The 12,055-nt window shown below is 31.7% G+C and overlaps 1 protein-coding gene across 1 annotated transcript; it reads left to right on the plus strand.

Moving 5' to 3' along the window:
* Window positions 1-11,061: 11,061 nt before the first annotated feature.
* Window positions 11,062-11,555, plus strand: LOC114340799 (uncharacterized). The gene has a single exon (XM_028291573.2). It carries the CDS (start codon window positions 11,117-11,119, stop codon window positions 11,471-11,473), a length of 357 nt encoding a protein of 118 aa, XP_028147374.1. The 5' UTR covers window positions 11,062-11,116; the 3' UTR covers window positions 11,474-11,555.
* Window positions 11,556-12,055: the final 500 nt, after the last annotated feature.

Raw genomic sequence — 12,055 nt, forward strand, 5'->3', positions numbered from 1 at the left:
CCAAAAACTTTCAAATCGACAAAAATAAGATAGAAGCCTTTAAAATGTGAGACTATAAAAAATTATGGGCGTATCCTGGACAAAACACAGAACCAAACTGTGAACTTTGGAAAATGATGAATATAAAAGGATACCTAAATTACTTCGGCCATATAGTCAGGATAAGGGGAACTGTGGAACTAATGGTGGTAGAAGAAGAAGTAAAACCTTGAAGACCAAGAACGGAATATCTAATACGCTTTGCTCCCAAAATAAAAAAAATTGGTGAAAAAATCCTTTCGTCTATCTGGCAAAAAATCGTAGCCAATGGAGACCAAGCTAACAGTACTTATAGTGATTTCTCCGTAGTGGAAAATGACTGAATCTAGTGGAAATAAACCTACTATAACATATTAATATACTACTTTGACGCATTTAACATCTTAAATAATCTCCAACATGTAAAACCTCTCCATAATATTATGACATCTAAGAGAGATGTTCTCCATTGCTTAACTTTTAGCGATGTGGTGAATTTGATTATAAGTGCGATTCACAATGAATTCACATTCTCTGAATTGTTTTATGGGGTAACAATGTATCTCCAATAATTAGGTCATGTTTATCACACAATAGGTCATGTTTTCCTATAACGTGTAAAATGTTGATGTTGTCAGTGCGAAGCTTGGCATTGAAATTTGTCCCTTACTCTGATTTAATTTCTAATGTAATTATCATTCAATGCATACAATATCAAACTTAAACAGGAGGTAGCTCTAAACAAAAAGTTCCAGTGCCTTGATGATACTTACTACATAGGCACTTTCATACATTGCTACCTTCAGCAATTGGCATCCTTCTTCTATTGGCTCAATAGTAAGCGTTTTATTTTCCCTGAAGTAAAATGCTAAGTTTTTGAAACTTGATACATAAATTCTGTTCTTCTTGATACACGAAATAAATTGATTAAATTTTTAATCCACATTTCTTCTCTTTCACTTTCTATGTTTATTCAGAGACTGCATTCAGCCACTGAATCATTTTTAAAGAGATTATTTTTCTATCTTTAGTTCATAAGTAAATTAAAAAAAAAGTTTCTAGCTTATCTAGAAAAGTTTTTGATATGTCTAGACTTCGTCGAGTATACTATATTAAGTTTTTTCGTATCATTAATGTCATACTATAAATATTTATTAATATTTTTTGCAATTAGCATATTTTTTTCGTTTATGAAGTAAAAACAAAATATTTTAAATTCTTCAGAGTTTACTTAAAATTAATTTATTTATATTAAATTATGCATATTTGGTTTTGCTAATTTTTGTAAGCATAAATAAACAAAAAAGTGATGTAAACATTAGCCCTGAACAAGAATCCGCTTGAAGATCATCTAAACAGTTAATTCCACATAAATTAAACATACCATTAATAATTAAGGTAGTGAGTAAGTTAGTAACAAAAATTCAAAATTAATTAAAGAAAATGATAATGTATTGCCGAACTTCTTGTTTAATTTTAACCTTATAATACGTTGGGCGCCGATCGCAAGGTTTAGTATCAGGACCGGATTCCAAATTAATCTATTTTTGTATTTATTCTGTTTTATATCTTTATATGAGGAAAAAGGTTTTCAACTAAAGACACAGTAGACGAAAAAGCAGTGCTAGAACGGTGGGGAGAATATTTCGAAGAACTGTAGAATAAACAAAATCAACGTTATGAAATAGAAGAGCTAAGATTAGTCGGAGAGGTTGAAGTAGACCAATGTGCACCAAGTGAAGAAAAAATAAAAGTTGTAATAAAAACAATGAAAAATAACAAGGCCCCAAAAACAATAACCATAGAAATTTTAAAATATGGAGATATAGAATACAGTGTGAAACATTAAATTTATTACTAGATATTTTATATGGAATACAGAAACAATGCCAAAACAATAAAAAGTTGCAATGATATGCCCTATACATAAGAATGGTGATAGGTTAGATTGCATTTATCACCGGGAATATCACTAGTAAACGTTGGATACAAAATATTTAAAGAAAAAGAAAATAATCGTTTTCGTTTTGATGCAATTCGAGTCTCTTGCCATCCTCTGACACAGTGTTTCTGGGTCTCTACCCTTTTTCAAAGAGGCTATTGCAAGTAGACTGTAGACTTAGAGACTCGAATTGAATCAAAACGAAAACGATTATTTTCTTTTTCTTTTTCATGCTTTACTCGGTTTTAGAGTACAAAATGACCAAGTGTTGTAAAGTATTCTGAGACGCATTGTATCTCGGTTAACAGAATCCTGACTCTTGGTCGAAATTTATTTTATTTATTTTACAAAATATTTAGCAAAATATTATAATGAAGGCTAAATAATCTAATGGAAAAATAACATGTGATTATCAAGGAGGATTCAGAAAATGTAGGCCAACTATAAACCAAATATTTACAGTAAGCCCAAGGAACGGAATGCCGAAATATATCATCTATTTGCAGATTCCAAACAAGCGTATGACTCATTAATTAGAAATTAATTATAATTATAACGCAATACAAAAGTTATATATGCAAAAAAAAACTAATCACATTAGTAGAACTATGCCTATATCTGTGGCAAAAAGTTTATCTAATGCCATCCCCCCTTTGTGAACACACACAAAGAACTATGCCTAGAAAACTCCAATAGTCCAAGTAACGAAGCTTACAAAACCTTTTTACAAAGCAATTTTTACAGAATGGATCGATTTGCTTGAAAATATTTAAGAATAAGTAGTGGATATTCCAAGGATCAAAATCTATATCATGCCAAAGGACGCTTTTACCATGGGAGTGGTTGCTACTCCATCTCGTGGGTGGAAAATTTTTATTATATTTTGACCGTAAGAGTTGGTAAAAACATTCTTTATTAGCAAAAAACGTTATATACATTTTTTTGATAAGATTAATAATTATCGATTTATTCGCTATCGAAAGTGTGAGTTTTATATCGAAAAAATCAATGGTTTTAATCAGTTTTCTGCTAATAACTCAAAAAGATTTCGTTTTTTCAAAACAACTTTACTTAACAAAAATGTACCTTTTGAAAAAAATAAACAAAACCCTGTTTTTTATATTTTCTTTAAGATCCATAGTAATCTAGGTGTACTTTATTATATGTTGGCTTTTCTTCGTCAAATGCTAAATATTGTAGTTTCAAAGTCAAAGGAGGAGAAAACTATGCATTTTTCGAGAATAAGTTGTTAAAACTATCTCCAGAAATAAAAAAAAAGAATGTGTGTACTTTGTACTCACGTAAGAAGTTATACTTCTATTATATGATTTCAACGAAATCAATACACCTTAAATAGTTTCTCTACTACTTTCCAAAAATTTTTATTAAAACAATACCAAAAAATAAAAAAATAAAAGAATAAAACACACACAAACACATTGAAAAATGCCACAAATGATTTCTGAACAGTAATTGTTGCCAAAAATTTTAATTAAATACGTATTTTCTGAAAAAAATTATATAAAAATCTATAAAAAAAATAAAAAAATGATATAACTTGTATTGGGCTTGAACCTACTTCCCGTGTATCCCGCCGTACGAGAGTCGAAGCGATTTCAAACTGCACCAAATTCGCGTAAACGTCATGTGGGAATATACACAAACTGAACAACTTTTTGACATTTTGTTTATATGAATTTTTATTAGTTTGATTTTTGTCGAACTAAAATACAACAATATATAGAGTAAGAAAACGATACATTAGATTAAAATTTGTAGAAAGTTTGTTCGTAATCAGATTATGTAAATTAAAGCATTGCCTACTAGGGGTATAGCATAGCAAGTACAAGGTAAGTACATTATTTTTTTACATTTTCCAAATAGGTATGAAGATAATTTTTTATTGGAATACAACTGAAACATTTGGAATTACGTACCTGTGGATTTTCAAAACTATTTAAAAAGTCACTATAATTATAAATTTGATTTTATTTCTGTCCTCACAACAATAAAAACTAATATAATATACAACTACTACTAGTGGCTCTCATGAGCCACTCTCTCAAGCTACTTCTTAAGATAATTCTTAATAGAATCGGGCAGAAATCTGAAGAGACAATGGGAAACAAACAATTCGGTTTCAGAGAAGGATTGGGAACAAGGGAAGCTTTGTTCTCAATGCTAACATTACTTCAACGATCATGGGAAGTACAGAAATCAATTTACGTCTGCTTTATAGATTTTGAGAAGGCGTTTGATAAAGTTCAACATGATAGGTTGTTTCAATATCTAGAAATGATTGGAATAGATGATAAAGATCTGAGACTTTTACAACATCTATATTGGAATCAAGAAGCTTCTATTCTGGTAGACGGCAAAGAAACAGACAAAATTTGCATTCAAAGAGGTGTCAGACAGGGTTGTGTGTTATCCCCAACTTTGTTTAACGTATACTCAGAAATAATTTTTAATGAAGCCTTGGAAGGACAATGTGGAGTTCGAATCGGGGGTGAAACTATTAACAACATCAGATATGCAGACGACACCGCGATCATGGCTGAAAACATCGAAGATCTTCAATTCCTTATAGATCGAGTTACTAGAGAATGCTCCAATAACGGACTTAACATAAATGCAACAAAGACAAAGTTACTTGTGGTTAGTAAACAAGACGTCGGCCCTATGCAACTAATTGTCAGTGATGAATCAATAACAAAAGTTAACCATTTTAAATACCTAGGATGTTGGATAAACGAGACACTAAATCCGGATGAAGAAATTAAAACTCGTATAGAAATTGCAAGAGGAGCATTTATGAAACTTAGATTTATTCTGAGTAACTCTCAGCTGAACTTACAACTAAGAATCAAGTTCCTAAAATGTTATGTGTATCCTGTATTACTATATGGATGTGAAACCTGGATCAAGAAGGTTAACATGATGAACAAATTAGAAGCCTTTGAGATGTGGTCATATCGTAGAATGCTCAGAATATCTTGGGTTCAACGCATTTCTAACAGAGAAGTCTTAAACAGAGTAGGTCAAGGCGAAGGTGACTTAATGAAGATGATAAAAAAGAGAAAACTTGAATATCTGGGGCATATAATGAGAGGTAGCAGATACAGGATGCTGCAGTTAATACTCAATGGAAAGATCGACGGAAAAAGAGGAATTGGTCGAAAGAAATATTCATGGCTCCGAAACCTTCGTCAATGGACTGGCTTATCAGCAGATCAATTGTTACATGCCGCACAAGGTCGAGAACGATATCGGCAAATTGTTATGGAAGCTACCCACGCCTAAAAATTTGGGCACGGTACTTAAAGAAGAAGAAGAAGTATACAACATTTTTGTTTACCGATAACCTCCCTATTGAACAATTATTGACAGATCATTTCAACACCCAATCAGAGGCCGTATAAAGACTAATACCAAACTGTCGGTGTGTGCATGCGCGCAGATCAATATAAATTCACCCTCAATCTCAATCGCGCCTAAAGAAGTATAACTTCAAAAAAATCTCTAGCTAAAATAATTAAGTGTTTTATAATGAAAAGAATGTGAGTCCCTATTTTTTCAGCAAAAAAGTGATCGTAAACAACCCCCTAATCACCGCCCTAACTAAAATTTGTCATTGACCTGATTTATTTTCTTGATTTATGTATTGTTAATAGGTTTTAGAAGTATGATCGGCTTATGATTAATTAGTTAAAAAAAAATGGAGTTCAAAGCGAATAACGAGTTTTTGTAGTTTGGTAAAATATGCCCTTTTCTTCAGAATAGAAAGATTAGCATCAGAGATACGAAAAAATATTTACATATGAAATTGTAGCTTATCTAATTCCCAAAAAATTGGTTTGCAAAAATTTTTTTACGGCAAAAATTGAGTGAGCTATTGACAATTAAAACTTGTAATATCATGCAAAATCCATCTTTACCAACCTTTTTAATGCGACCTCTTTTTGTGACTGAGAATTTTGAAAGGATTTAATATTAATAGCCTGTTAATAGCCTTTTTTAACGAACTTTCTAAGATAAAAATAAAAAGTTACGGTTAAAAATCAATATATTTTTTGAAAAAAAAAAGGAGAAAATTAATTGGAAGCATCCATTGTAAATTAGCGGTGTTTTTAATCTTTGGCCTCATTATTTATCCTTCTTATGTATTAATAATAGATTCGAGCGTTGACTGGCTTATAATGATTAATTTTTAAAAAAACTGAAGTTTAAAGCGAATAACGAATGTTTGCAATTTGGTAAAAAATGCCATTTTGTTCATAATAGAAAGATTAGCATGAGAGATACGAAAAAATGTTTTAATATGAAACTGTAGGTAATTTATTTCCCAAGAACTTGGTTTAATAAAATTTGTTCTACGGCAAAAATTGAGTGAATCGTAAATGAGTATACCATCAAAAAACGTTGATTTTTTAGATATAAAACTAACACTTTCGATAGCGAATAAATTAGAAACTATTAATTTTACCGAAAAAATGTATAAATCATTTTTTGCTTAGAATGAATGTGTTTATTAACTTTTGTGGTCAAAATATAATAAAAAATGTCCACCCCCGAGATGGGGTGCCAACCACCCACATGGTAAAAGCGCCTATCGACACCATATAAATTTTGATCCATGGACTATCGACTACTTATTCTCAAATTCTGAAGCAAATTAATGTATTCTGTAAAAATTGCGAGGTGGAAACTTTGGTTCCTGGACTACAATGCAAAAGTAAGGATCCAAAATCAACTGTGCGATGAATGTACTTAATATTAACCAAGGTCTCACAGAAGGTGTTGCACTTTTTAACCTTGTGTTGGAACAAGTTATCAGGAAAAGCCCTAAAGATAAAGAAGGTACAATATTCACAAAAAGCCGTAGCTTACGCCGATTACATAGACATAATTATAATATAATTATATTATATTATAATTATTTGAACATATTATGTTCAAATTAAAAGACCTAGAAAATATATAAAGAAGCATGTAAGAACATGTAAAGAAGCATGTAAGAACATGTAAAGAAGCGGCACATATCAACTATGGGTCTAGAAGTTAATGACTCAAAGACAAAGTAAGTACATGAAAACAACTAGGGAAAAGTACAAATCGAAGGCACTCATATATCTTTAAGTGCGCATAAACTTCAAAGAGTAGATTATTTTAAACATTTATGCTCAACAGGAATGAACATAAATTTTAAGGAAATCATGGACCTATACAGGAGAATGGGGAATGGTGTATAAGAATGAACCATGAAATAAATAGAACGTTTAATAGACCGACTATCACAAAAGAAATACGAAGTAAACGCCTTAGTTGGTTAGTACACGTAGAAAAAATGATTATAAGAGAAATAAATTAAAAACAGCACTTAGAGAAGAAATAAACGGGAAGAGACCGAGACGTAGGTTGAGAAAAAGATGGACTGATGGTATTAAACAGGATTTCAAAGAACTAGGAATACGAGAATGGAAAAACAAGCAAAGGAAAGGAAAATATGGTGAACTGTAGTCAAAAAGAGAAATATATAGTCCGTCCGCTATAACTTTTTCCATGCGGTACGATTCATTTTCAATCAAATTAAGTCAAAACATAAATTGAAACGAACGTCGATGTGTATATACATTTTCTATACTGCATACTATATACTACATACATCGGAGTACGTTTCACTTTCTGTTTTGACTTAATTTGATTGAAAATGAATCGTACCGCATGGGAAAAGTTATAGCGGACGGACTATACATGATGCTGGAATGATTTCCTCAAAGAAGACAAACTAAAAAGTAATTAATTTAGATTTAAAACGTTGGATCTTTTTAGGAGTGATGCGTGTAGCCTGGCCTTCACACCATGTAAAGCTTTAGAGCTCAGAAACCCCAACGGGATACCCTGGCCCTCCATGGCTGTCAGTGGTCACAGGTGATGATGATAATCTTTATATTCATAAAAAGGGAGGGATTAACGATCACAACAAAATCAGTGGCATTCAACGTATACTACAGTAAAGTAGCAGATTTTTGAAATATACACTCTACATACACTTATCTTTTCCACACATATACAAACATAGATACATACAAACATATCCACAAACATTTTCCCCTTTTTAAATAAAAATTGAGTCATAATTCTGAGCTCGCTAACTTTTGAATGGTATAACCCATTTTCAAAATTACACATCCGTTGGAAAGGTAATGATCAGTACTATCAGAAGCCGTAAAGGTCGGACTTAAATTTTTGAAATTTTTGAGAATTTTGGGGACGAGAACGAACAACAGACCCTAAATAAGAAGGGCCGTAGAATCCACACCCTTGGACCAAAATGGATGGTTGACATATGACTGGATGAGTTTTTTCCTGAACTTTAAGTTGAGGGTTGGCCCAATTTTCAATTCAGTCAGATTTAGAAATTCGAAAATTTCGTGTATAGGGTGGTAATTAGGGGGTTGTTTCCGATAACTTTTTGACTGAAAAAATAGGGAATGGCATTCTTTTCATTATAAGTCACTTAATTTTTAAGCTACATACTTCATTTTTTATTTTTGAAGATAGATCTTTTGAAACATTTAAAATTAATTTCTATAAGTTATCCTCGAAAAATGCATAGTTTTTCCGTCTTTTGACTTTGAAACTACATATTAATATTTAGTATTTAACGAAGAAAAGCTAACATATTTTATAATAAAGTACAGCTCGATTACTATTGGTCTTAAAGAAAGTTAAAAAAAAACTTTGTTTCTTTTTTAAAAGGTTTATTTTGGTTAAGTAAAGTTGTTTTGATAAAGCAAAAACTTTTTGAGTTATTAGCAGAAAACTGATTAATAACATTGATTTTTTCGATATGAAACTAACATTTTCGGTAACCAATAAACCGAAAACTATTAATTTTATCAATAAAATGAATAAAACATTTTTTGCTTACAATTAATGTTTTTACCAACATTTGCGGTAAAACTGTAATAAAAAATTTCCACCCCAAAATGGGGTTGTAACCACCCCATCGTAAAAGCGTCTTTCGGCATCATATAGATTGTGGTCCTTGGACTTTCCACTACCTATTGTCAAATTTTCAAGCAAATCGATCCATTCTGTAAAAATTGCGAAGTGAAAAGTTTCAGCTCCTGGACTAATTATACTTTTGGAGCTCTATAACTTTTGAACGGCTCAACTGATTTTGATCAATAAACATGAGTTTGAAACGTACTGATAAGTAGTACCTGATGCATCTAAGATTAAGTATAGTAACTGAACGTATTACAGGAATTATTGAGCAGGAAAAACCGTTTCTCCCATAAGAAATAGATTAAATCATATTTATGAAGCCTATAACTTTAAAATTAGAATTTTTCCAGATATGAGGTATACACCGTTAGAAGCGTCTGGAGACCTTCTACAAACGCTCAGTTATTGGCGCAATTTGTAAGTTGAAATTTTGAGTAATTGTCGAAAAACCAAAATTTTCAAAGTTTAATTTTTTAGTTTTTCGGCTATGGTGAGCAGTGTATGTGTATATATCTCAGCTTGATATTTTAGGCACCGTTTGAAAGTTTAACTCAATCCTATTAATTTGGTCTATTTGTGGTTTTCCTGTCTCTCCTTCAAAATAAGATATATTCGACCAAAAAATATGCTATTTTCTATATACCTAGCCCTCTAGCTGGCTTACGGTTAGTCAGAAGTCAAAAATTACGCCGATTCTGAATCCGCCCTCACACCCTCTTAAAACACAGAAAAAATATTCAGATCGGTGTAACTTATCCACACATATAAAAACATACATACAAACATATCCACAAATATTTTTCCCTTTTTAAATAAAAATTGAGTCATAATTCTGAGCTCGGTAACTTTTGAATGGTATAACTGATTTTTAAGATTAGACATCTGTTGGAAAGATAATGATCAGTACTATCAGAAGCCGTAAAGTTCAGACTTAAATTTTTGAAATTTTTGGGAGTTTTGGGGACTAGAACGAAAAACAGACCATAAATTGAAGGGCCGTAAAATCCACACCCTTGGACCAAAATGGAGAATTGACATATGGATGGGTGAGTTTTTTCCTAAACTTTAAGATGGGATCTGGTCCAATTTTCAATTCAGTCAGATTTATAAAATCGAAAATTTCGTGTATATATAGTGTCGCTTGTAGGTGTATTGTTGTTGGGGTTGTGCTCCACTGACGAGAACTGCCGTTCTCTGATACCAAAATATAGAATTATTTATATCTTATTACTAATTATAAGTATTAACATTGTAGTTTATAAGGTAATCACAGTTGGTAACCTCTAAGTGAAACCACAAACTTTAGATCGGAATAAGCCTCAATTTTACGTTAAAATTTATTTTTTATTAAAAAAGATATTTAAAACTAAAATTGTGGCTTATCCCCATCTAAAATAGTAAATTACCATAAGATGTCACACGAAAATAGCTTAAGAACAATAAAATCCAGAACGCGTTTCGCGACTCCTCAGTCGTCACCAGTTTTATAAAACAAGAATCCAAACGGAATATAATTTAAATAAGTGTGGGAATGTGCCTGGATTTCCAACGCCATACGGAACGACCTAAACTACACAATCACTTTTTAAAACCATTTAATAGGGGGTTACCCAAAAAAGTGCTTTTCAAGATGGTACCCGCAGGAGAACAATTTGACTTTTTTGGGTTTTTTAATAACCTGTTATTTGATTCAATGTGTACTTTGGAAATCGTTCTGAAAATACGAATGAAACAAATTTTGTTTTTGTTACTCTAATATAATTAAAACACATTTTTTTATTTGTATTTTAGGAACAAATGAGAAATAAAGTTATTTTAAAGTAAAATTCAACTTATTTCCCAGCAAAAATAGTAAATTGTATTAAAATGTCAAAAGAAAAAGAAAAGAGCTTTCGGAGAATATAGCATTATTGAACAACTAGGAAAAAACAAAATTTACATTTGTATATCATAACTGTCAACTATTTATTTCTTTTACTAAGTGCTAGTACTGTCCTGTACATATTTAAATTCATTCAGGAAGATCAAACAAATTCTCCCAATGCACAAAGTTACAAAATTCTCTCGAGAAAGTATAAAACGCGAAAAAAATCATAATTCTTCATCAGTTTCGTGAGTTAATTCAACACAGACCTTTTAAAAATGTTTAAATTGGTGGTGTTGTTCGGACTCGCAGCCGTCGTTGCAGCTAGACCAAGCGGATGGGAAACTCCCGTAGTCTCCTACAGCCTACCAGCAGTAGCAGTCCCTGCCGCCGTTAGTTCTACCTACAGGAGAGACGTCATCAACAAACCTGTCATTGCTTACTCTGCTCATCCAGTCGTAGCTGCTCCAGTAGTCCATAATGTAGTATCTTCACCAGTCTTGCCTCTCTCAGCTGCTGCTACCCACAGTTTTAGAAGCGATTTGGTAAGCAGTCCATGGGTCGTTGCCCATGAAGCTCCTGCGCTTTTAGCTGAACCCGTTTGGCCTGCAGCTGCATCCATCCATCCCTGGTAAATAAAGAACTGATGTTAGTGTAATTTAAAAATGTTTAACAAAATTTATACAAAAAAGTTAATAAAGTTGTTTCAAAAATGTATTTTATTCGTTTTTTTCTATTGTAATAGTTTTCCTGCGCAATTTTCACTTACATATTGGTCATAATGTAAATGTAATAGGAAAACTATCGAATTTTACTAGTAAATCAATTTATTTTATTGATATTTGTATACCGAAACACCTAGTCTGTTTCTAGAGTCACATCTAAACTCTGTTACCTTGTTGATATTAATTCTACTCCTGCCTCCCTTGTCTCTTTCTTTTAGCTTTAATTCATTTTTCCTCTTTCATATTTTTCTAACGATATTGTTCAGAAGCTATTTCCTTGTGGCATTTTTGTAATCAACTATTCTAAATGGGAGATAAGCCAAAATGTAACTAAAAAAATGATTTTATTAACGTTTCGACGTCCACATCAGATGTCGTTGTCAAAATACAAAATATTAATATTCAATCATTTTTTTAGTTAAATTGCGGCTTATTTCCCATTTAGAATAGTTGATTTCTAAAGACAAGTAGATAAAAACATATTTTGTTTAT

This window comes from Diabrotica virgifera, chromosome 1, assembly GCF_917563875.1.
Source record: "Diabrotica virgifera virgifera chromosome 1, PGI_DIABVI_V3a".
In the NCBI taxonomy this organism is placed as follows: domain Eukaryota; kingdom Metazoa; phylum Arthropoda; class Insecta; order Coleoptera; family Chrysomelidae; genus Diabrotica; species Diabrotica virgifera.

Excerpts from the sequence above, each read along its gene's own strand:
- LOC114340799 (XM_028291573.2), top strand. The coding sequence starts at position 11,117 with ATGTTTAAATTGGTGGTGTTGTTCGGACTCGCAGCCGTCGTTGCAGCT.